This window comes from Armigeres subalbatus, chromosome 3 (genome assembly GCF_024139115.2).
Source record: "Armigeres subalbatus isolate Guangzhou_Male chromosome 3, GZ_Asu_2, whole genome shotgun sequence".
Taxonomy (NCBI): Eukaryota; Metazoa; Arthropoda; class Insecta; order Diptera; family Culicidae; genus Armigeres; species Armigeres subalbatus.
The window spans coordinates 174,112,424-174,136,105 of record NC_085141.1 but is presented as its reverse complement, the minus strand read 5'-3'; the positions used below and the strand labels follow the sequence as shown (position 1 = coordinate 174,136,105).

Here is a 23,682-nt window from a genome sequence, read left to right as displayed (position 1 = left end):
TGGAAGCAGAGTATAGGTTTACTGGATTATTAGGAAGTTCGTAGTATAAAGCTTTTAAAACAAAATTAACACTTTAACACAGTTGCTGGTAAAATCGAGGCCCTTCAATGGGAATTTTCAGGCCTATTCGGTAATTTTCGAGAACACAGTAACGTTATTTCCATTTTAAACACCGTTTACTGATGTGAATAATGTAATTGGAATGTTTCAAAAGTAGATGCATAAGTATTAGATTGCTAATGGCGCTTCAGATCTTGTGACCAACATGTTTTGTTTGAGACGGTTCCTTATGTGTCAGATATTCACGTTTTCCATCAAAGTAGTCCAATTTTCACATTTGAGAACAAGTAATCAAAAACAATTAATCTGACATTGAAGGTACCGAGCAAACCCTTTATGTGAAATCCGGGTTACTATGGTTGAAACATGTTGATCACAAATGCTGTATGGGAAAACAGCGCCTCTGGCATTCTAAGACTTATGCTTCTACTGTTTCAAATGGAGATTATTGATCTCCAATACAACGACGATCTCAAATCTAAATTTCTGATAAAACCATATTTCGAATTTCGGTCACTTATTACAAATTCAATAAACGTCGCAGAGTAGCCAACAATTTCATGTTTCCCATTAAATTTTTAACCTATCATGTAAAAACGAAAATAAACATCAATCTTAGAACACAAATAAATCGTGTTTTGTTTTTCTCCATCCTGGAATAATGAAAAATAACGTTTTGATTACTTTGAAACCTTGTAAAAAATTATGTAAGTACCGAATATAAATAAGGGGTATAACCAGATTCTGAAAATTGGCCCGTGGCTTGAAAAGGTCGGGCAGGCCAGGCGTTATCAAATTCAATAGTGATCAACAACGATTCTACGCCCTGTGTCGAATGCAACATGTGGCGAGAAAATTGGTTAAAGATAACTATATGAAAAGTTTTCTAAGGTTTTTCTTAGCTTTTGTGCACACACATAAGCACACACATACACACACACGGACAGACAAACATGTGCTATGGTCGTCGAGCGGAGTCCATTGGTATATAACACTATGGGTCTGCGAAACATATATACAAAGTTCGTTTTCGGAGTGAAATGATAGCCTTTCGGCACAACTTTATTGTACGACAAAGCCAAAATATGTTTGTATTTGCCGCGAGTTAAGGATAAATGAAAGTGTCTTTAAAGTAAACTATGGCATTTTTTGCATGAAGATGTTATGTTTGTTATGAAGATAGCAAATCGAATGTAAAAGAATCCGGCTGCAGCACTCTCTATTTCCATTGTTGTAAAAGGTAGATATCCAAAAATGCTTATTTTTTCAACACGTTGCATATATAAGCAAACAAACAAATATAACGAAAGAATATATTCTAGAAGACTGATGGTGTAGAAATACATTTGATGCTTTATATAATTTTAAGTATTCTCTTCGACTTGGGCAGCACCTTTCACCATTACTGTCAGGGATAGATGTCGGTTATTTGTTCCCTAAATTCGGCTACATTTTTGTTTTTCCCATTCAAAAAACGTGCTTTCTGAGAAATGGATATTATTTATACATTAGCAAAAATTTAAAGTCATTAAAACTAAAACAAAATCGGACTTTTATCTTATTCATCAGCGGAAGACATTCATGTAATTTATTCAAATGAATTATTTTAACTGAATTGCTGCCAACATGAAAATTAAAGGTACATAATGAAAAACCAACAGTATTTAAACAGAAAATAGATTAGCTTATGAACGAACGGAAAGCAACACCCAATCCCAGAAGCATGATGGATCCCTCGCATCATGTGATTGGAAATTTTCACTCTCACTGAATTCGAAGCCAGTAAAGTGACAAGAGGCGATGTCTCTCATTATAGTCGATTAGGTTCCGAACTATGACACACATGGCTATTCCCACATCATGTTCAATGTGTCTCATAAAACTTCGCACCCGATCAATTATGAGATATATTACTGTTGTACAATGCTGTAATCCTAGTTCACACTTACCTTTTGTCACCTTCATCACCGAGGGGTACCCCTGTTGTGTCCCCTGCCGGAGGTGCTGTCGTTGTCGTCGTCGTCGTTGCTGTCGCAGCGGAATTCGGGGGAGTTGGTACCTCCTCGTCCTGTGGTTCGCCTTTAGCAGCTCCAATCCATGAGCTTACTTGGTTAGTTAATCCGGAAAACATATTCACTGCAATGACGAGGTATTCTCGTTTAGATAGATTAAATTCTTTTTTTGTGATTCTTGTATTCCGATTCTTAATGAACTTTCTTCAATTACTGCTATTCAGACGAAAAATTATCACGTAACACGAGAAAAATTCTTCTCCTTTGGCTCGAATGCCTTCACTGAGCACTTTTCACTGCACAATGGAAAGTTTTTGGAAATGGAAATACCTAGAATACGTGCCACAATTCCAATTTATGCATTAATAAAGCACTTTGCTCGCATTACCATTGAAAATATCGAAACGATAGTAATATGAAAAACTGTTTGCTTCTAATTGATGAGCTTTTCCAGTTAGGCAAGAAAAATTTTCACTCCCAATAAGGATCAGAGACAAAGAATTTTCTATTCTTCTATATTAATGAAATTAACCTAGGATAAGACGTGTTTTTACCAGCTTTTTTGGATAAGGGCTTTGGCGGTGCTAGAGTGTTCACACCCGGAGGCTTAGGAGTTTGGAAAAAGGCTTCCCAGCACTATAAATTCGAGAGAAAAGTACCACTGAATTTCAATTTTCGTCCACCACTTGACACGGCAACCGATCGAATTCCAAATCGGAAATCGTTCTGCAAATGCGCATCTGCCAGGATGAAAAACTACTACCTCATCTACATGCTTCTGCACGAAGGATGTACGAAAGGCCCGAATCGTAGACGACGGCGAGCGTGTGCTTGGGGTGAGACATGCGTACTAGTCGGAAAACCTCACCGGACCGACCGGAGATCTGTCAATGTTCGTCAGTTTCCTTCGCCTTTGCGGTTTCCGTTTGATTACGCTTTCAAAAAATACTCAAGTGAAACTTCGTTAAGATGGAGACGCTTGGTTTATTATAATAAGTAAATCAATCTCTATAGGTATAAAGAAATGAGTTTACGTTTGTTTTGAGGCAATATAACTCACGAATGGATGGACCGATTTGAAAGAAAGATTTTATTTTCAATGGAATACATAGTTTGAAAACCATGAAAGTGTATTAAGTAGGTGAGTTGTGACGGAATCTAAAACAATTGAGTCAAAAAAGAACTAGAATGAGGCGCTGCTAACAATCTTGAATTTGATATTTACCCTTGGTGCATGAAAAACAACTGCCCAGCCCGGGTAAGGCAGGGGCAGATCAGATAGTTTTTTATAATAGAGTATCTAGTAAGATATTAACTGTGAGAGTTTCCCGAAGAAAGAATATGTTGGTTCAATCAATAACCTGGAAAACGACTATCTTTAGCGCACCAAAACGTTCGTAGGATTGAAGTCAACTTTTATTCCATACTAGCAGACCCGACGAACTTCGTTTCGCCTAAAATTGATTTATTCTCTGATTAATTCTCGAGTTATGAAGAAATTGATGTTTCATTTGTATGGGAGTTCCCATACAAATGGGGGAGGTATCTCGAACCATCTTAAGAACCTTCCCCGGCCCCAAAAACCTCTGCATACAAATTTTTACGCCGATCGGTTCAGTACTTTCGGAGTCTATAAGGTTCAAACAGGCATAAATTCATTTTTATGTATATAGATTCGAGAATTTAACTTAAAAATTATTATCGAATCGTAATGTAGCGTGATGTATGATGAGATATTATTAGCGACCTAAATTATTATTCTTGATTAAGGTGATTTAAGGTGTTTTTTATGAGATATTGTTAAAAAAGTTTCGGGTGGGACTTGAACCCACACTATTCCATTAAGTACACGGACGTATTACCAATTATACAACAGCTGCCCTTGCGAGAAGTTGTTCCATAACCAGCTAATAACGATGGGATATAAGTTAATTCCCCGTATCCATTGAATCTGGTTTGGCAACATTTTACACCTTTTAAGGAGAGGTAATCGCTACTGCGCTGTTGTTATCTTAGAAGTGAACAATGCGTTCTACAGTGCGAGTTGGAAAACAATAGCTAGTTCTCTATACAGGATGAGGGTTCCAGGGTATCTCTGCAGAATCCTAAACGAAACAATAATGGACTGAAGACAGTAGGAATAACAGCTGGTCTTCTGCAAGGTTCCATCCTGAGACCGACATTGTGGAATGCGATGTACGACGGGTTTTTGCAATTTAGACTACCAAGAGGCGTGAAGACAGTTGGGTTTGCGGATGACGTGATGCTCTTGGTAATCGGAGAAACAGTAGATGAGGTGGAAGTACGTGCTATTGAGGCGATAGAAATAGTGGAGAACATGTGTTGGACTTAATTTTTAATTTAAAAACCCAGATTAATTCACCTAGCGGCGGTTATGCCTTTCTCGTGCATCATAAAATGCATTGAAAAAATGTCAAAAAAGCACTTTAGGAGAATAGATCGCATGTTTTCTATCATTTTGCATGTTTTTTTGCATCAATTAATACGCATTGCAACTGAAATTTTTTTTCAGTTTTGGTTTTTTTTTCAAGCGGACCGCATTCCCCGTCGAATGCAACTTGCAATGCAATCTGGTAATGCTAAGTTTCAAAAAGTGTGTCTACACAATTTGTACACATACACACATACAGACATGGGGGCAACAGGGACTATGTCCAAGGCAGTTACGGGAAATGTCAAAAAAATGTCGTGGGATTGCAATTACTAATTTGCTAATAACTTTTTTCAGAAGGTATTGACAATTCGGATTTATTAACATTTAATGGTTTAACGATCCTAGCACTTTGTCGAACTGATCATTGTTCTAAGTACAAAGTATAAGCCATGAGAGCGAAATTAAAAAAATGTCACGGAATGTCACTAATTCGGCTCTCACGCCGCCAATATCATATTTAGAGAAATGACCTATTAGAAAAAGTTATAGGGTCCTTTGAGGGCTACATGTTTATACAAAAAATATAATTAAAAAGTTAAAAAAAGGTTATTAGCAACTTGGTCCCATAACATAGAAATGACATTTCCCGTCACTGGTCCAAGGGCCTTACGACCCCTCCCCACGGCCTTTTCGAGTTAGGGGGCGTACCTAGAACGTTGTGGGGTTTGGCAGTGGGCTCTGTTAAACCTCTACAAAAATCAACATGTGTTCGCAAGCAGGTCCTGTCATAGCGACCGTGTGCCGCTCAAAGCGCAAAGGAGCCCAGGGAGTGCCACTTGGCGTTCCTACTTCGGAAGGGGAGGGCGTGTGTTGTTTCAGCAGAGAGCGAGTGATCTGTTTGTGTTGAGGCAGGAGTGTCATAGTGCGTCACGTGGTGCACGGAGAGTGTCCCTACTTCGGTACGGTAGCGCATGGTCTGCTTCAGCAGAAGAGTGAGAGATCGGCCTGTGCTGATAAAGGAGTGTCTTAGCGTAGTATCTGTAGGCCCGGCAGTCCCAACCCGTAATGTTAGGTAGACACCTAGGTGTGTAGCGGGGTAAGATCTACCACGGTTACATTGCCAGCTACAGGCTGACCCAACGAATACCTTCCTTTTTATCCAACTCCGTGGTACTTATGCGGGTGTCGCTAACTCGGTGGCCTCTCATTAGGTAATTAGGTACTACGTCACCACTTCCTTCCTCTCTCTAGTTACGGTAAAGATTGGCATGGCCAGGAGTAGTAATCCTCATGCTTTTGTTATTTTTGTCTAAGACTGGAATCAAGGACCACTCCCCTTCTTGATTTCTGATAGCATTCTAGATAAGGATCTCAAAAGAAAAACATGAATGCATTACTCCCTGTAAAAAAAAAAATTACACACAGACATCCCCTCGGTTCTTCGAACTGAGTCGATCGGTATATAACTCTATGGGTCTCCGGACCTTCTATCAAAAGTTGTTTTTTGGAGTAATCCTAGAGGCTTTCGGTACAACAGCAAAGGCAGCAAAAGCCACCTCAGCATTGACCAGAGTTATGGAGTTAAGGAGTAAGTAGTAGGATGGAGTTATGAAGTAAGTAGTAGGATTATGGAGTAAGTAGTAGGAGTAATAGTAAGAGAAGACTCCTAACCAGAGTTTCTACGTTTGTACTCAGATACGGTGGCCCGTCTGGGCGGCTGGAGCAATCACGAAGAGGAAGCTGACACGGCTCAATAGCACATACAGGTTGTAGGTGGCAAGTGCGTACCAGACCATATCGATGGATGCGGTCTGCTTCATAAAAATCAAAATTTTATTGGAGGAAGATCGCAACTGCTATGGAGTTATGGACTACGTGGAACGACGGGAGAACGCAAGATTGCGAGAGTCGATTCGATGCGAAAGTGGCAGCTGGCTTGGGACAGTAGTTCGAAAGGAAGGTGAACCTATTGACTCATTCCGAACCTGCAGTCGTGGGTGAACAGAAAACACGGAAAAGTCAATTTCTTCCTGACGCAGTTCTTGTCATGGCTCCTTCTTTAAAAGCATCTTAAGTTCAGGGAAAAATTTATCAATTTTATTTACTTTATCTGACACTCGATTCGTGCAATTGCACAATATGTGAAAGATTTAGTTCGAAAAATGCATTGGAGGGTAACCACTTCCTTCGATGGGGTTTGATCCGACGAAACCAATATGCTAGACAGGTGCTTTCCCTACTAAGCTACGAAGGAGCTCCATCAATTTTTTTTGCATTTTTTATGAATATTCTCTTATTATTTTTTATTGCTCTTTTTTATTATTTCGTTGATTTAAAAAAAATATGGAAAAAAAATATTGATTAATTGCATATTATTCGGCAACTCGCCCGTTAGAAAATCATTTTTTTGTTAAACATCTTGACTGTGCATGTCTTGTCTTGGAGTGTCTTGGAGAGATTCAAACCCTCAACCTCCTACTACCTAGATAGGCGTGATAACCCCTACGCAACAAGACCACTTAAAGGTCCCGTTTGTGGAAAAGTCATCAGAATCCGAGTAACAACCTCCCTTGCTGTAGCTCTTTTGTGACATAGTAGGTAATACCCTTTCGGAAGCTTGATTTGCTCAATCGTTATATGTGTTTTACTGTTGTATATCAACAGTCAAGCGAGCCCACCTTGTTTATTATCAAGAACTTCACATACTACCCTCAACAACGGAATGGGTGGATTTGTATAGAGTGTGAATCAATCACACTCTGCTGTGCCAAAGAATTGCTTGGCTACTCAAACGACTAATAACTTGTGATCAAGTGTCGGTTTTACACCGTAAGACAAATGGTACCACTATGTTGCAGGACGGAATGACCACCACGCTGATTAAGGACTATATGGGCTACGAAATGTAAACAGGTGCGTACCGCTTGCAAGATACCGAGATAATCTGTTGGCAGTATCCAAGCCCGGGTAGACACTCTCAGTTGAGGCACTAGTGATGTGCCGGGTGTTCCACGCCCAAAAGGATGCACAGGATATGCACAAAGTCGACATAAGGGAGATGAAGAGGGTCCGCGAATCGCCCTCCACCTGATCGATCCACCTTGCCGCCGCAGCGCAGTCTTCCGATTTTCGCGGTGCGAACGATGGATGATTACTCCCAAATAAGCTGATGCAAACTTCGTGGTTTTATTTGCCACCTCCACGTACCGTTCACCATCTGCACCCATCCATAGATGGTAAGCAGCACTTTTTTTTTTTTTTCGAAAACTCCAAGTGCGCGTTAGTCCTCCACGAACGTCGTCCTGGTGTCTCGTATCCGCAGAGTACTCACCGGTCCTAATGAAAGCGTTTGTTACCGTCAATTTGGAACAACTCGTGATTCTTGCGTCTGCGCCTTTTACCATTTTCCATCACGTCGACAAGAATTAAGCGCAGTATTTTCCGCTCAAACACTCCGAGAATTCAATAATCTGCATATTTAAACGTCCATGCTTCATGGTCGTACAGGGCGACTAGACGAATCAACGATGTGTATAAAAATAGTTTCGTCCGTGTGGCTGCAAGACTTTAGCTGGCTACGCAAACCGTAAAAGTCCTACTTGCAGTCGCAACACGCCTTTTCACCTCGCAGCTGACGTTCATTATCACATGTAACGAGTATCCCAAGATATATAAATTCGTCGACAATCGTCTTCTTCCATCCATTTCCACCTCGGGAACAACACCGTTTAGACTCCCACGTTCTCTACCAGCCACCAGGTCCTATTTTTTCAGTCTCCCGTTCAAAAGGTACGAAAGCCTCTTCCACTGCTCTGCGATCTAAACCGAAACCAACGATATCGCAAAATTAAAACCAACCAAGTAAGACTTGTTGATGATGGTTACATTTCTTATCTTTGTTACATTGCTTTGCATTTCTTCTCTCATAGAATTTTTAGAGGATTCATACAAAAAGTGTAAGATAGCGGGGAGGGGTGATGAAATGGTAAAATTTCTCAGATCTTTCTAGCATTATATGCCACAGTTCGTTCTGTTTCACTGAGGTCGTACGCTTTGCCCCTGTGAAATCTACAAGCAAGGATGAGTATGAGTCCTGCCAAGTTGTATTCCCGGAATTCATCGAGGGTTTGTTACATTTGGTTCATTGTGGTCGTCCTCGAAAACCGCTTTGATTCACCGTCAAAGATCTCCGCAAACGGGTGCAGTTTGCTACACAAAATTTTTGGATATTACCTTGTAAGCGGTATTGAGGAGTGTTATACCACAGACAAACAGACATAACACATTGAACATTTACTCACCAAATACATCGTCGTTGTAACACTAACGACATCTGTTGATTTCAGTTAGTTGGGCAAATTACGAACCAGTTGACGGTAGTGAGCAAATGTCAAACTCGAGCAAATCCGATGCTCGCGCCACGAGTGATCGATTGGCCAACTAATGATTATTTGAATCGACCAGTAAATCAGTGAACGATGGAAATTGGCGAGTGTTATGTCTGTTTGTCTGTGGTTATACCAAGACAATTAGCACAGTCGAGTCTGTGCCTTTGCTTGTAGATAGGACATATGAGGCCATCAAGCCAGCTCGAAGGCATTTCTTCTCCCTCCCAAATCATTTCCATCACTTAGTGGATTTTTTCGTTCAGTCGGTCATTCCCATCTTTTAGAAGCTCGGCCGGGATTCTATCCATCCCAGCGGCCTTGCCGTTCTACGAACAGCTTTTCTCACTTCGTCTAGTATTGGTGACACCACAGTTTGTCGATCATCATCAATCTTGATTCTGCTATTGTAATAAATGGCGTAATTTGAATAGGTTATTATTATGCAGTCAATTCCAAAACTGCAAAATTTCATGTGTGTAACATTTCATGATTTTTCAAGACGATGATTACATAATCTTGATTAAAAACCCAGATTAATCCACCAAGCGATGATGGTGCCTTTCTCGACCTTCGTAAAATGTGTGCGCTCGAAAATAGATGAGCTAGGAGTAAAATAAAAAAAAATCTGCGTCCGTTTCATGAAAATCGGATTATTCCAAGCAAAGATATGCTAATATGAATTGCGACAAAATGTTTCTTTTTCCAATCTTTTTGACATACCCCTGTTTTTTCTTCATATATTTTAGTAATATCATTCTTGCAGGTTTATTAAACTGAAGTTTTGATCTGGCATATCTTTCATTCTAGAAGTTGAAATCAAACACAGAGAAATAAAACTGCATATCGATAGCAGTTCGATGCGGAGGAAGCCCTAACGTTTATGGGGTTGAACTCAAATTTGAACCTATTACAATTTACTTAAAACTATACAATGTTACGGAAATGCTAATATCATCATCCAAACTTAGACGTACATGTTCATGATAGAATTAGAGGCGGCAGTATAGAATTGATAGTTCCGTTAGGATACGGCAGTCACACTATGTCACACTTTTTGTATGAATCATTTAAAATTTGTGTATGGATTGTCACACTTCGAGCAACCCCCTTGCTCCTCTAAGCGTTACGTAATTTATGGATGCTCCCAAAGGCAAAAACAACAAAAGTATGAGGATTACTGCTATTGGCCACGCCCATCTTCATCGCAAGAAGAGAGAAGATGGAAGCAAGAGGCCAGTGACTGCGACACTCTCATAATTACCACGGAGTTGGATATTGAGGATGATATTCGTTGGATCAGCCAGGAGCTAGCAGCTAGCAGTGTGACCATGGTATCTCATATTAAGTAACACACCACGAGAAGGTATCTACCCGGCGTCATGGGAACGGGTAGTGAGTTACAAGTTGAATAAATTATCTAATTGATTTCTAGGATTTCTAGACGGTGAACTATTTGGACTTACAAAGCTTTTAAATCTTTGAGGACCATTTGTTTGAAAAATATAAAGTATTTAAAATAATGAAGACATTAAAAAAATACGCTTTTACCTGTTATGTATGGTAAAGTATGGTACAATAAGAAATTTAAATGAAGTTTTCGAGATTTTGAGCTCGACGTGGCCTTCTGAGGAAAATTTTGAAAAATGAATGAAACCATGGTCTCTTATTAGAAATCCAGAAATTCTAATAGACTCTAATTTCTAAATGGCAAACTTTAGTAATAAAGTTTATTTAAAATTGGTGGTTAAATAATCTCAGGTTAATTTTTTTTTTAATTTTACTACAGGTCGGCCTCGATTATCCGAGGTTCGATTTTCCGGAATTTTAGACTCGATTATCCGGAGTATTTCTTCGATTTTTATTCACTTTATTTTTTTTTAATTTCATTAATATAATATACAATATGATTATTTTAACAATATGGGACGTATCTAAGTTGTGGGAGGTGTTGAAAAGGGGGTTATTTTGTATATTGAAATTTGACTATAGGGTGTCCCAAAAAGTATAAGCACGATTTTGATGCACTCCTATTGTTTTCAGATAAATTTTAAATGACAGGTAATTACTGAGCATCATTGTTTACGTTATAATCTGTCGCTCTGTGATTCATAAGTGCCATTTGTTTATGTTTTTATGGGATTGCGAAACTTTTTCCTTAAAAAGCACAAACAGACTTTGCACGAATGATGCACTATTCCTAATATTCACCGAGTCAGATGGCGAAAATAGAAAATTAGAGCATCGAAGCAGTTTGCAATGCGATTCGGAAGTATGGTGTGGATTTTTCATTTCAGGGCATTAAAAAATCTGAACGTAAATCGCTCCCTATGAGCTATATGTTCGATCGGATTTTTTTTTTCAATCTTTTCTGGTAAAAATGGTACTTCTGTTCAAGATTTCGAAAAATCTGAGCACATCGAAGAATAAAGTCGACCGAACAAGACACAAAATGAGCTACGGACTTTCAGGGAGTAGAAGAAAAAAAGAAGTGAATAACATGCTGCATATGTCCCAATATGGGCCCATAAGTTATACGATAAACTTTTGTGTGGAAGATCGTTATGCAAGGTGATGATGATGACAAACACACCATGAGTGGAGTTTGGTTATAAAATGCTGGTAAAGTATTGACGATGTTGATAAGCGAGTTCATTTCGGAAAATTCTGTAAAAAGGCAATGATTTTGTAAGCAATTTGTAAGTATGTAATTCTCTCAAATCCATTGGAGGTGAACTAGCCTTGGGCTAAAAACCTCTTTAATAAAGATTTTAATAATAATAATCTCTCAAATCCATTTGCAGCAATCAATACAATAATAGTTGATGTGTACGTTCAGGAATTCTTGTGGTAGCGGTTACTGTCTATTATCCGAAACCGTCATAATCCAGCACTATTTTGGATGGTTTTGATTTCAGTGTATTACGTGATGGACACGGTCATCTGGTACAAATCAAAAAGAGTCGAATCCGTACTCAAGGAGATGGATTCTCTAAATCATTCCCAGGAAATTCCTTTTTGTGCTTTGACAAAGGCACATTTGTGGAAGCATGTTAAGGAAGCGGATTCCATCATAACTTTGCAAAATATTGAAAATGTAGCCTAAATCATTGACAAACGGTCCGTGCAGAAGCTAATGGGTACCTATGGGTACCATCTGATCAAAATTCCACTACGACCAAAAGGATCTGGGAAAAGTGATACTGAGCAGCAGTAAAGCATAGTAAAGGGCATAAAAGTGGAACAATAATCAATTTTTCCCAACAAACAATGTCATAATGTTATTTTTTAATCGCGTTTATACTTTCTGGGACACCCTATATAGGCTTGTATATCAAATTGATTAATTCAAATGAATATATTAGTGTAATATTCATACAACATATGATTATTTGAAGAAACATGAACGTAGCTGGCGCATCTTTCCCAGCACTATGAAGCCGGTTCCCAGCTCGTTGGTGGTGCCACAGCTTTGGTAGAAGGTAGCCGCTCGATGCCCGCTTTTCCACACTTTCTGTCCTGTCCAGCAGATTTCCTGCAGCGCTACGACATCGAAGTTGCGGGGATGTAATTCATCGTAGATTATCCTATCGCAACCTGCGAAGCCTAGCGACTTGCAGTTCCATGTTCCAAGCTTCCAATCGTGATCCTGTATTCGTCGCCTAGGTCTTTGCCGATTATATCGAGTCGCATTATCTCTTATATTGTTCGTAATGATTGGTTTTCTAGGCGGCTTATTGGGCCTGCGCAAACCTCCTGTCTCGTCGGTTTGAGCGGCACACGGTCGCTTTGGCGGAGCCTACTTGCGGATACATGCAGCTTTTTATAGAGGTTTAACAGGGCCCACTGTCAAACCCCACCACATCCTAGGCAGGCGCCACAACTCGCAGATGGCCTGGGGAGGGATCGTCAAGCCCTTGTACATAGTCCCTGCTGCCCCCAAGGGAAAGATGCGCCAACGCGTGACTGGGTGGCAGCCAATCAACGCAAGGATGTGCAAGCTGAGGATAAAAGGCCGTTTCTTCAACTATATCAACGTGCACTGCCCACACGAAGGGAGATCCGACGACGAGAAAGAAGCGTTCTATGCGCAGCTGGAGCAGACATACGATGGATGCCTACTGCGGGACGTCAAAATCGTCATCGGTGACATGAACGCTCAGGTAGGAAGGGAGGAAATGTATAGACCGGTCATCGGACCGGATAGTCTGCATACCGTATCGAACGACAACGGCCAACGATGCGTAAACTTTGCAGCCTCCCGCGGAATGGTAGTCCGAAGCACTTTCTTCCCCCGTAAGAATATCCACAAGGCCACATGGAAATCACCTAATCAAATAACGGAAAACCAAATCGACCACGTTCTAATCGACGGTAAATTCTTCTCCGACATCACGAACGTACGCACTTACCTCAGTGCGAATATTGAATCCGACCACTACCTCGTCGCAGTATGTCTGCGCTCAAAACTCTCGGCGGTGATCAACACGCGTCGGAGTCGTCCGCCGCGGCTTAACATTGGGCGGCTACAAGACGGTAGACTAGCCCAAGACTACGCGCAGCAGCTGGAAGTGGCACTCCCAACGGAAGAGCAGCTAGGCGCAGCATCTCTTGAAGATGGCTGGAGAGATATTCGATCCGCCATTGGAAGCACCGCAACCGCTGCACTAGGCACGGTGGCTCCGGATCAGAAAAACGACTGGTATGACGGCGAATGTGAGCAGTTAGTTGAGGAGAAGAATGCAGCATGGGCGAGATTACTGCAACACCGCACGAGGGCAAACGAGGCACGATACAAACGGGCGCGGAACAGACAAAACTCGATTTTCCGGAGGAAAAAGCGCCAGCAGGAAGATCGAGACCGTGAAGAGACGGAGGAACTGTACCGCGCTAATAACGCACGAAAGTTCTATGAGAAGTTGAACCGTTCACGTAAGGGCCACGTGCCACAGCCCGATATGTGTAAGGACATAAACGGGAACCTTCTTACGAACGAGCGTGAGGTGATCCAAAGGTGGCGGTAGCACTACGAAGAGCACCTGAATGGCGATATGGCAGACAACGGTGGCGGTATGGTAATGAACCTAGGAGCACGCGCGCAGGACATGCGGCTTCCGGCTCCGAATCTCCAGGAAATCCAGGAGGAGATCGGCCGGCTGAAAAACAACAAAGCCCCTGGAGTTGACCAACTACCAGGAGAGCTGTTTAAACACGGTGGTGAAGCACTGGCTAGAGCGCTGCACTGGGTGATTACCAAGGTTTGGGAGGATGAGGTTCTGCCGCAGGAGTGGATGGAAGGTGTCGTGTGTCCCATCTACAAAAAGGGCGATAAGCTGGATTGTAGCAACTACCGCGCAATCACATTGCTGAACGCCGCCTACAAGGTACTCTCCCAAATTTTATGCCGTCGACTAACACCAATTGCAAGAGAGTTCGTGGGCAGTACCAGGCGGGATTTATGGGTGAACGCTCTACCACAGACCAGGTGTTCGCCATACGTCAGGTATTGCAGAAATGCCGCGAATACAACGTGCCCACCCATCATCTATTTATCGACTTCAAAGCCGCATATGATACAATCGATCGGGACCAGCTATGGCAGCTAATGCACGAAAACGGATTTCCGGATAAACTGATACGGTTGATCAAGGCGACGATGGATCGGGTGATGTGCGTAGTTCGAGTTTCAGGGGCATTCTCGAGTCCCTTCGAAACCCGTAGAGGGTTACGGCAAGGTGATGGTCTTTCGTGTCTGCTATTCAACATCGCTTTGGAGGAGTAATACGAAGGGCAGGGATTGACACGAGTGGTACGATTTTCACGAAGTCCGTCCAGTTATTTGGTTTCGCCGACGACATTGATATCATGGCACGTAACTTTGAGAGGATGGAGGAAGCCTACATCAGACTGAAAAGCGAAGCTAAACGGATTGGACTAGTCATCAACACGTCGAAGACGAAGTACATGATAGGAAGAGGCTCAAGAGAGGTCAATGTGAGCCACCCACCACGAGTTTGTATCGGTGGTGACGAAATCGAGGTGGTTGAAGAATTCGTGTACTTGGGCTCACTGGTGACCGCCGATAACGATACCAGCAGAGAAATTCGGAGACGCATAGTGGCTGGAAATCGTACGTACTTTGGACTCCGCAAGACGCTCCGATCAAATAGAGTTCGCCGCCGTACCAAACTGGCTATCTACAAAACGCTTATAAGACCGGTAGTTCTCTACGGACACGAGACCTGGACGATGCTCGTGGAGGACCAACGCGCACTGGGAGTTTTCGAAAGGAAAGTGTTGCGTACCATCTATGGTGGGTTGCAGATGGCGGACGGTACGTGGAGGAGGCGAATGAACCACGAGTTGCATCAGCTGTTGGGAGAACCATCCATCGTTCACACCGCGAAAATCGGAAGACTGCGGTGGGCCGGGCACGTAGCCAGAATGTCGGACAGTAATCCGGTGAAAATGGTTCTCGACAACGATCCGACGGGAACAAGAAGGCGAGGTGCTCAGCGGGCAAGGTGGATCGATCAGGTGGAGGACGACTTGCGGACCCTCCGCAGACTGCGTGGTTGGCGAAGTGCAGCCATGAACCGAGCTGAATGGAGAAGTCTTTTATGTGCAGCACAGGCCACTCCGGCCTCTGATGATAAATAAAATAATGAACGTAGCTGGAATAAGAAGTTCTGAAATAGGGGTGTTCTATATATTTATTCTTATTTATTTAATTTATTTATATAATAAAAATGAGTTGAGATTTCCTTCCTGACTATTTAACTCGCGATCGGGTTGATCGATTTGCAAGATTTTTTCCCTAATCGATTCGTTTTGAGATCCGTAAGGTTTGTATATGCAAAAGGTTGATGAATTTAACGGGGAAAACTAAAAAAATCTTAGAATACAATTTTGGGTCAGCTAAAATTGATCTACTCTAGGGTGCGGTGCTGCAATTAGTTCATTATGACATTTGCAACACCCGGGCAAATCTCGGTTACTTTCGCTAGTATTAATATATTTATATTTATATTAATTAATATTATTTAATCATGCATGAATCAATTATTTTCTTTTGAGCTTGTCCACAAACTTCTCGCTTCAAGAACATTTCCGTGAAAATCCGTTTCTCTTTTCGTCTCTTTCGGACACGAAGTGTACCGAAAGGCTATATTTTGGCTCCAAAAACAAACATATTTTAGATGGCTCAGAGATCTACCTATCTAGAGATCTATATTTTAGATGGCTCAGAAGATATACCGATCGTCTATGGTTGGCAAATTGGGGTGCTGTCTATGTGGTTTAGTGCAATGAAAATGTGATATTTCTTAAATAATTTTAATCAAAAAGTTTTGAATTTAGTGGTTTGTGCCAGAATTACTTGTGACATAACTTGCCCTACTTTTCTTTCGAGACTTATCTCGAAGGGTGCTTTGCGGATTTAACAATCATAAATAGATTTATCAACCATTTAAAAATCATAATGTGTTCTCTGTCATCGACAGCCGTTCATTACTCTCCCTGGCGTTGAGACACATCAAACATCATTGTCTCTGATGAAAGCGAGGCTGTTCAGTGTTCACTATGTTTGTCAACGGAGGGTATTAACGCTCACCAACAGAAGTGGGTCTGGTTCCAATACTCCTCAATTATGTACTCTTTATTTGAGGGTAGCCTTTCGCATTTTAACAAATTCAATTCGTGAAGAAATAGATCATAGTTGACATCATTGATTTTCACAACACACTTCTTTGTAGCTATATATTAAATTTGGTTCTTCCCAAATTTAATATATTGCTCAGGGATTGAATCCTAAAGAGAATGAGCAAGTCTCTCACTTATCATCTCTGTATACATATACGATATGTAGCATCCCGCGAGAGACTTTTTTCGCAAGTTGTCATGATAGAGAACTGATTCGGGAGGCTATACCCCATGATAAATTTCTTTTAGAAAGCTCCAAATGTGGGTAGCACTGACTCTGCAGATGCATTTCAACTTGTTCTACACAGCTGTGCAGTAACCAACACGAAATGAGCGAAAACAAAGCGAGAATCAACATTTTTCTGTGGGGGCTGCCTATCCGATTCTGTTTTTTCGCACTTGTTTACAAGTTTGATAAATTTGTTATCATGGCTTGTTATGATTCGGAGCAGTTTTTGCCTCTCTTTTATCGTTGTTCATTATCTATTGAGGGCGATTTCTGCAAACCCTGATATAGCTATAAGATTCACATTTGATTTGGTTCATTATAATAGGTACAAATGATTTTTATTTTGAACTTCTTTACAATAGGCAATGCAAAAATAGTTACTTTAGTGATCATTTTCCGAAAAATAGTGACTTTAGTGAGATTTGGATGCAAATAGTGACTTTTTAGTGACTAGACTCAAAATAGTGACCAAGTCACTAAAACTGACTCGCTACTAGGCTTGTTATAACAAAAAGTATTTTTTCCATAATTTCGGAGCTTCGATCTGAGAAATTTTTAAAAGAAAGCAATGCAATGGGAAAGGTGCAACTTGTTGCGAGACGAGAAGCGAGGAAGCGAGACTTTTAGAAACGCTTCTTCATAAAAAAAATTAGCCTTAACTTCCAATTCTTCGGGCCTTTTTGTTTTGGAGCGAATATATAACCTTTACGTATATTTTGTATACTGCCGTTATACGCATAACTGTCCCATGTATATAGAGAATCCCAGCAAACATAGGACAAATATGCGTATGACGGCAGTATACGAGAAAGGCAAAAAACGGTTTCAGGACTGTAAGACCTGTAAGACCAATTTATAACAGTTTCCAAGTTTCCAAGAGTTATATGCTCGAATATCTGGCTGTTTCAACGGAAATGGCCATATCTGTGCGTATTCCTGAGTCTTGGTGGATTTTTGATCTGCAGACTGCATAAAAGCATTACCTTTACTTTAAGACAGAAATATGAGGCAGTTCAACTGGTATGGGTTCATCGAAATCAAAAACGATGAAGTGAGTTTTACTTCTTATCGTAGAAATAAACATAATACATACTTCTGAAAAAAAAAGTTCTAAACAAATTGGTCAAATGATAGTGTACAACAATGTTTAAAATCGTAAGGCGAAGCTTAGAACGTTAGCCAAATAGAAACACATAATTCCTCCAGAATTGGCTCTATTATACTCGCTGATCTACAAGGTGAAGACGCTTCTCAGCCCAGTGCAATCAAATTTGAGGACAAAGGGAACTCGAAACATCAAAATTTGCTAAAAATTGCTCCCGGACTACCCAGTTTGGATTGCAGTCATGTTTTTAATAAATTCTATATTGTAAAACAAACTAGGTTTCTTCTACTTTAATGGCTCTACATTCCAACTGGAGCTTTGTCTGCTTTCCAACTTTGCTTTGTTTTCTATGAGCATTTTCTGAGTTATTAATTGAAAGCTATTCTAGGACCGCCATTGCATGAGTATGTATCTTGTGTGGCAAATACAACGGATACACTATGCCCTGAGTGAGAAAAAAATCGAACTCGCCATCTCCGGATTGACAATCCTACTTCTTTGCTCACAAGGCTACTGGAGAGCCTGGATTTAAACTAGGTTTAGGTAACCCGAATTTAAAACCGATAGGCTGATGTAAATTCAATTATTTTTAATAATAATGATTGCCTGCTCTACGTGTCTGTTTACATGTTTTAACTTCATTATATGAATCATAGCTGCAACTAGTTCACTCCTACCAAACAATATTTAACAAATTTAATTGATTGAATGTTTTCATACTTGATTTAACGAAATACCTAATAATGTTCTTTTGGTTCTTTTACAGCTTTCGCAGCTGGGAGTGTAAGATCGATTTCGAAAACGTACATACAATGAGTGAACATTTTTATGAAAAATCGATAACGCACTTAATTGGTACAGCGAGCAAATTGCGTGTAACTTTGCACTACACAAACGCCAATATTCCAACTATATACATACTTTTTTAGGCCTTCAAACTATATTATATGGATCATAAATTGAAGCAAGTATTTCCAGTAACTAACAACAATAATTTGTACAAATTCACTACTGTTTTCACCAGGTTTTCTCAAATCACTCGTAAATCACAAAAACTCGCAAGTCGCAAGCAAACAATCTGGCAAAATGATTCGAATGACGTGACGTTTCCTAAACAAAAACAAATAGTTACACTGATGCAAATTTGTTTTTATATTTTTTTTTTCAAAATTCGAGCAGCTCATCAATGGGCCCATTCACAAATTACATAACGCTTTATGGGGTGGGAGGGTGTCTGTCCGAGCGTCACGGCCCATACAAATTGTAGAACCCTTCCAAACAAAACACGTTACGAGGGGGTGGGAGGGGGTAGGAAATAATCTCTTTTAGCGTTATGTAATTTGTGAATGAATCCATCAACCCTATTGGGCTTTGATGTTCACGTAAAAAAAAATTAATGTTGTTTATTATTAATATTTCTAATACTTTTTTGCCAAAGCAGGCGCTTAATGACATGTATAAGAAAAAACTTATACATCGCATTAGTCACATACATTCGGAAACTTATACTTTTCATTAACCTATGAATGTTATTAGCTTTTTGATATGGGATCATTCATTAGGTGGCATAATGAAGAGTATAAGTATTTTCGAATGGTTTTTTGCCATAACATTGAGATTCTCACGTCCGAATGTGTGAGTGGCGATAAAACAAACAATCCTAGATGGTGCCACTTAGCAAAGATTGGGTAAAAATGAGTATATTTCCATATATTTTTTGACTCTTTTGAAATCATTATGATGACCCAATCATTTTTGAGGTTATGAGCAGAAGGAAAACAAATATGTTTTTACACATGACGAATTGCACATTAGTGTGCGAGCGTTAAACGTCACTCATCTCTATATAAGGTTATTTTTTTACGGGTTGCATGAAAAAGAAGAAGCAGAAAGATGATAATCGAAAAAATCTCCTCGGGAAACCATACGGAGAAGTTTTTAAAACTCTTCTAAAAAATTCTAAAAGCAATTTAATTAAAAACGGTAAGCAGTACGAGGTTGGACTTTTTTTCTACTCTCTACTGTATACCCGCATAATCATTTACCGTTCTTCGTGCAGTTGCAAATATAACATGGACATAGTTTATATCGTTACCCATTAAAATTAGGTTCTACGAACAATACATATCTAGGGTACCACAATTACCTCAACCTTAATCAATGAGGTTTACAGTCGACGAACCATAATCAATATAATATCATAGACTAATACATAGACCGCAATGTCCGGTACAAATCATTTTAAATTCGGGCACCATGTCTTCTTCTTTTTTTTGAGAAAAATACCCCTCGTGGGTGACGAATTACATTGAATTTCACCAGCGAAATAGACTGACCCCTCCCGACGTTTTGACATTTCATCTGTTTTGTTTCGCTGTCAAATCCAAACTGCAACAACAACAACAACAACACTTTTGATGCAGTTGCAGTATCCTTGTAAAAATACCTCGTATTTAATCGGTGATTAATAAAAAACGATAGCTTTCGGGATAGCCGGGATGGTTTAAAACATTTCTGGTGAAATTAATTGTTTTGTGGTAAGTATTCTATTTTATTACTAGTGAATTTCAAATTAGAGATGGTCTCTTTTATAGACTGATCGCATCAACAACGACGTCAATGACCCCAAAGATCAATCACGATGGCCGGGTGTTTATGTCGTCTCATTGGATAATGTAGTAAGTGGAGGACGATTTCATCATCGCCATCGGACCCAACTAAAGATCCAGCAAACAACCGAAAGCTATACTCATCCAAGAGATGTTAAAAATAAACAATTTGTTTGTACGAGATGCCCGACATCCCGGGTTTCAAATATGAAATAACCGGAATTGACGACCGGAATTGCTACAACAAAAGCCGGATAGTACGGTAGACAATCGGCAGTCCCAGTTTCGAAAAACGGTTAGTATTCGTGATTTAAAAGTTATTGTTTCTTCAGAAATATTACAAGCAGTGCTGACACATTCCATCTTTTATTCACAGTGATCTGTACAGTAACAGTAGGTGCATAATCGAGGTCATTCCGCATCTCAACAACAATATTCCCAAGTTAAGCATCGGACACCTCAATCGTGTATCAACCGACTCAGAGGAGAAAACATGCTTCTCGTCATCAGAACGTTCAGGAGTCGGAATCGCCATATATGGTGCTCCTCTAGTCTGACATAAACCCACACCTGGATTCGATTTTTTTGACGAAAATAATCGACACCGCAGTGGAAACAAAAACATCAATTGCACAGACCGCCGCGGTGAAATCGTACACTGCAAAAACTCCACACATTTTTATTGGCAAAAATCCATTAATTTAACTCATGATGTTTATTAGGGCACACATAACCACTTTCAACGCGAAGTACAAATAGAATCTATAATCAAATAAAATGTATGTGTGGTCTCTAATATGCAGTTATTCAATTTATGTGTGGATACAAATTGCATATATTTTGTTCCCAAATTGCAAAAGTTTATGTTTGCGAAAAATATATTCAATATGAAGAATTTTCTCAGTGTAGTATCTGCCACCAACATCGCAACATCAAGTGTGAGTCAAGTGCCTAATCTATCCCGAGTTCGAAGGTTCAGCTACCAGGCAAACGCGAAGCACTTGGGCAAAACGATGTCCAATGCCATTGTGTTAGGATGTTGCAGCTTCAATGACTTGCAAATCAGAGTCGGTCCCATCTTCGGATTGATAAACTGATAGCAGCTGCCGTTGTCCACGGCAGTGTTGGTAAAAACTCAAAATCTCAAAATCAATCTCAATAAATCAATCAATCTCTATCTCAATCTTAATTAATCAATCTCAATCGATCAAATAAGCTGAGTCAATCAATCAATCAATCAATCTTAATAAGTCAATTTCAATCAATTACATCATTCAATTAGTCAATCTCAATCAATCAATTAATCAATATAGATCCATAAAGTACGTCACGCAAAAATTGACGATTTTAAACCACCCCCTCCCCCCTTCGTCACGCTTTTTGTACCAAGCCTCTAAAATTTTTCTATGGATCATCACTCTGCTCTGATCCTCCTCCCCCTAAAGGCGTGACGTACTTTCTGGATGGCCTCTTAACACAACTCAGATAACCAACTCAGGACAAACTGCAACGTCACTATACTGGAAAGACCTGCTGCAATAGATGATAATCCACATCAGGTTTCAATTTGTCTTTGTTGACTGGATCTTTCATTTCATCGATGTGTAATCACGTCGCCTCGTATTAAATTCATTATTTTATTCATTCACATTGCATCGTATCCTGATATTCATTGAGCGGTATAGTTATTTGCTTTGCGCCTTCGAGGAGGGAAGCTGCTGCAGTGGGGTCATGAGATCATTTCTCTTCAACAGCAGGACGTACTTGTACAAACCGTCGATGTCCTGCTCTAACCATTTGTGTATTATTGACGATCTACTTGATGTTAGCACTTATCTCGAACATCTCGTCATAATCGATGCTGTTTGGTGTTGATCATGATACTGTCCGTGTCGCCATAGATAACCTGTTGGGTAAGAAAGGAAAAGAAATTTGATTAAAAGTGTTCAACAGCAAAAGCGGTGGAAGGGGGTGGTCAGCGTTGACTCACAAAAAGAAAATCGACACGGTTGTTCCATAAGGTCGCAAACGTAAACAATGCCTTTTCCTGCAAATTCATCAACAACTAGGACCACTACCAGCTAACAACCACTTGGAACTGGTAGCGCTCCGCGCCTTCTATCGAACGGAAGGGGAAAATACCGCCAGAAGTCTCTAATCTTTCTGAAATCAGCAGAAGTCAATGTTTACGTTTTCGACTTTCGCCCTTTTGAAACAACAATGTCGAAATATTCAGAAACATGATAATATGTTAACACAAACCTGATAGTACAGTTTTTCCACAATGGTTTTCATTTGGTATTCTTAAGAATTTCCCAACCTTTTAGTGTGATCAGAGCGGCCATGTGCTGAGCGTAGAATCGGGATCTGTTGTAGCCCTAACATCCGTAAAGGGGATTGGCTCGAAGCTTGAGCGCCTTCTGGCGAATACTGTACTGCATTCTATGTTCCGGTGACAGACCGGGTGTTTTCATTAGCCGAATCACCGATTTTCTGCTCTCGAGTTTGACGGGGCAATACCTATTCCCATTTTGCTTGGAGAATCTGAGCGCTGACGTTCCTATCTACTGCATCAGTCGTCGGCAGCGGTAACACATTAGCGAAACAAGTCCTGTAATCTTGGGTGATGCTGGCGTAAAAGGAGTTGAAATCCATCAGCAGGATAAATTTGTCGTAGAGCCCTTTTATCGGTTTCAACACAAAGCCGGATCAATATATCCATATACCGAAAGGAATTAATTCAGCAGGATTCTTCCGTTATCGCACAAAAAATGTAAACGCGATTGATAAATTCGTTAACAAAAACAAATAATCAGAGCAAATAAATAAATAAACATAACTGACAACTACTGTTGTCAAACTGACGCATTTCGAATCGAGGGGCTTCTCAACGGTCGGGTGATTGTAATAATTGTAATCGCTCACTCCCCAGGGGTACTAAGTGGTGCCCGGAAAACTGGCCAGCATTCCGTCTATGTATTGGTCGATGATAATATTGCCTGATTTTCTCAAAATTGCACGCGGTGAACGCATCATGAAAGGTACCGCCGCGCTTTCTGCACCCCGTTTACTTGATTCTTATGGGTGAATAGCATTGCGGTGTATCGTTTGCCGCGGCCGTACCTTTCGACAGTCATTCGCCGCGTGAAGTTTTGTGCAAGTACCCATTTGGGAACACTACAAACG

General features: G+C 40.4%; 1 protein-coding gene and 1 long non-coding RNA gene across 10 annotated transcripts in view; one reads left to right on the top strand and one right to left on the bottom strand.

The window, feature by feature from the left end:
* LOC134220743 (synapse-associated protein of 47 kDa) overlaps positions 1-18,985 on the bottom strand; it is a 90,519-nt gene extending 71,534 nt beyond the window's left edge. For 2 of the 8 annotated variants that reach the window (XM_062699843.1, XM_062699849.1), the window contains exons 1-2: positions 18,809-18,985; positions 2,010-2,196 (exon numbers count right to left, since the gene is read on the bottom strand). In XM_062699843.1, coding sequence (XP_062555827.1) covers positions 2,010-2,196; position 18,809 — 188 coding nt within the window. In that variant the 5' untranslated portion in view covers positions 18,810-18,985. Of the gene's footprint in view, positions 1-2,009; positions 2,403-2,604; positions 2,796-18,808 lie in introns of those variants that run through there. The other 6 variants (XM_062699846.1, XM_062699847.1, XM_062699850.1 and 3 more) reach the window with 6 other exon arrangements.
* A 1,284-nt stretch (positions 18,986-20,269) lies between these two features.
* On the top strand, positions 20,270-21,209 carry LOC134224734 (uncharacterized). Of its 2 annotated transcripts, none has more exons than XR_009983042.1 (3): positions 20,270-20,424; positions 20,482-20,791; positions 20,891-21,209. It is a non-coding gene; the product is annotated as an uncharacterized LOC134224734 (long non-coding RNA). The 2 variants fall into 2 exon arrangements; XR_009983041.1 differs by having other exon boundaries at positions 20,873-21,209.
* The last annotated feature ends 2,473 nt before the right edge of the window (positions 21,210-23,682 follow it).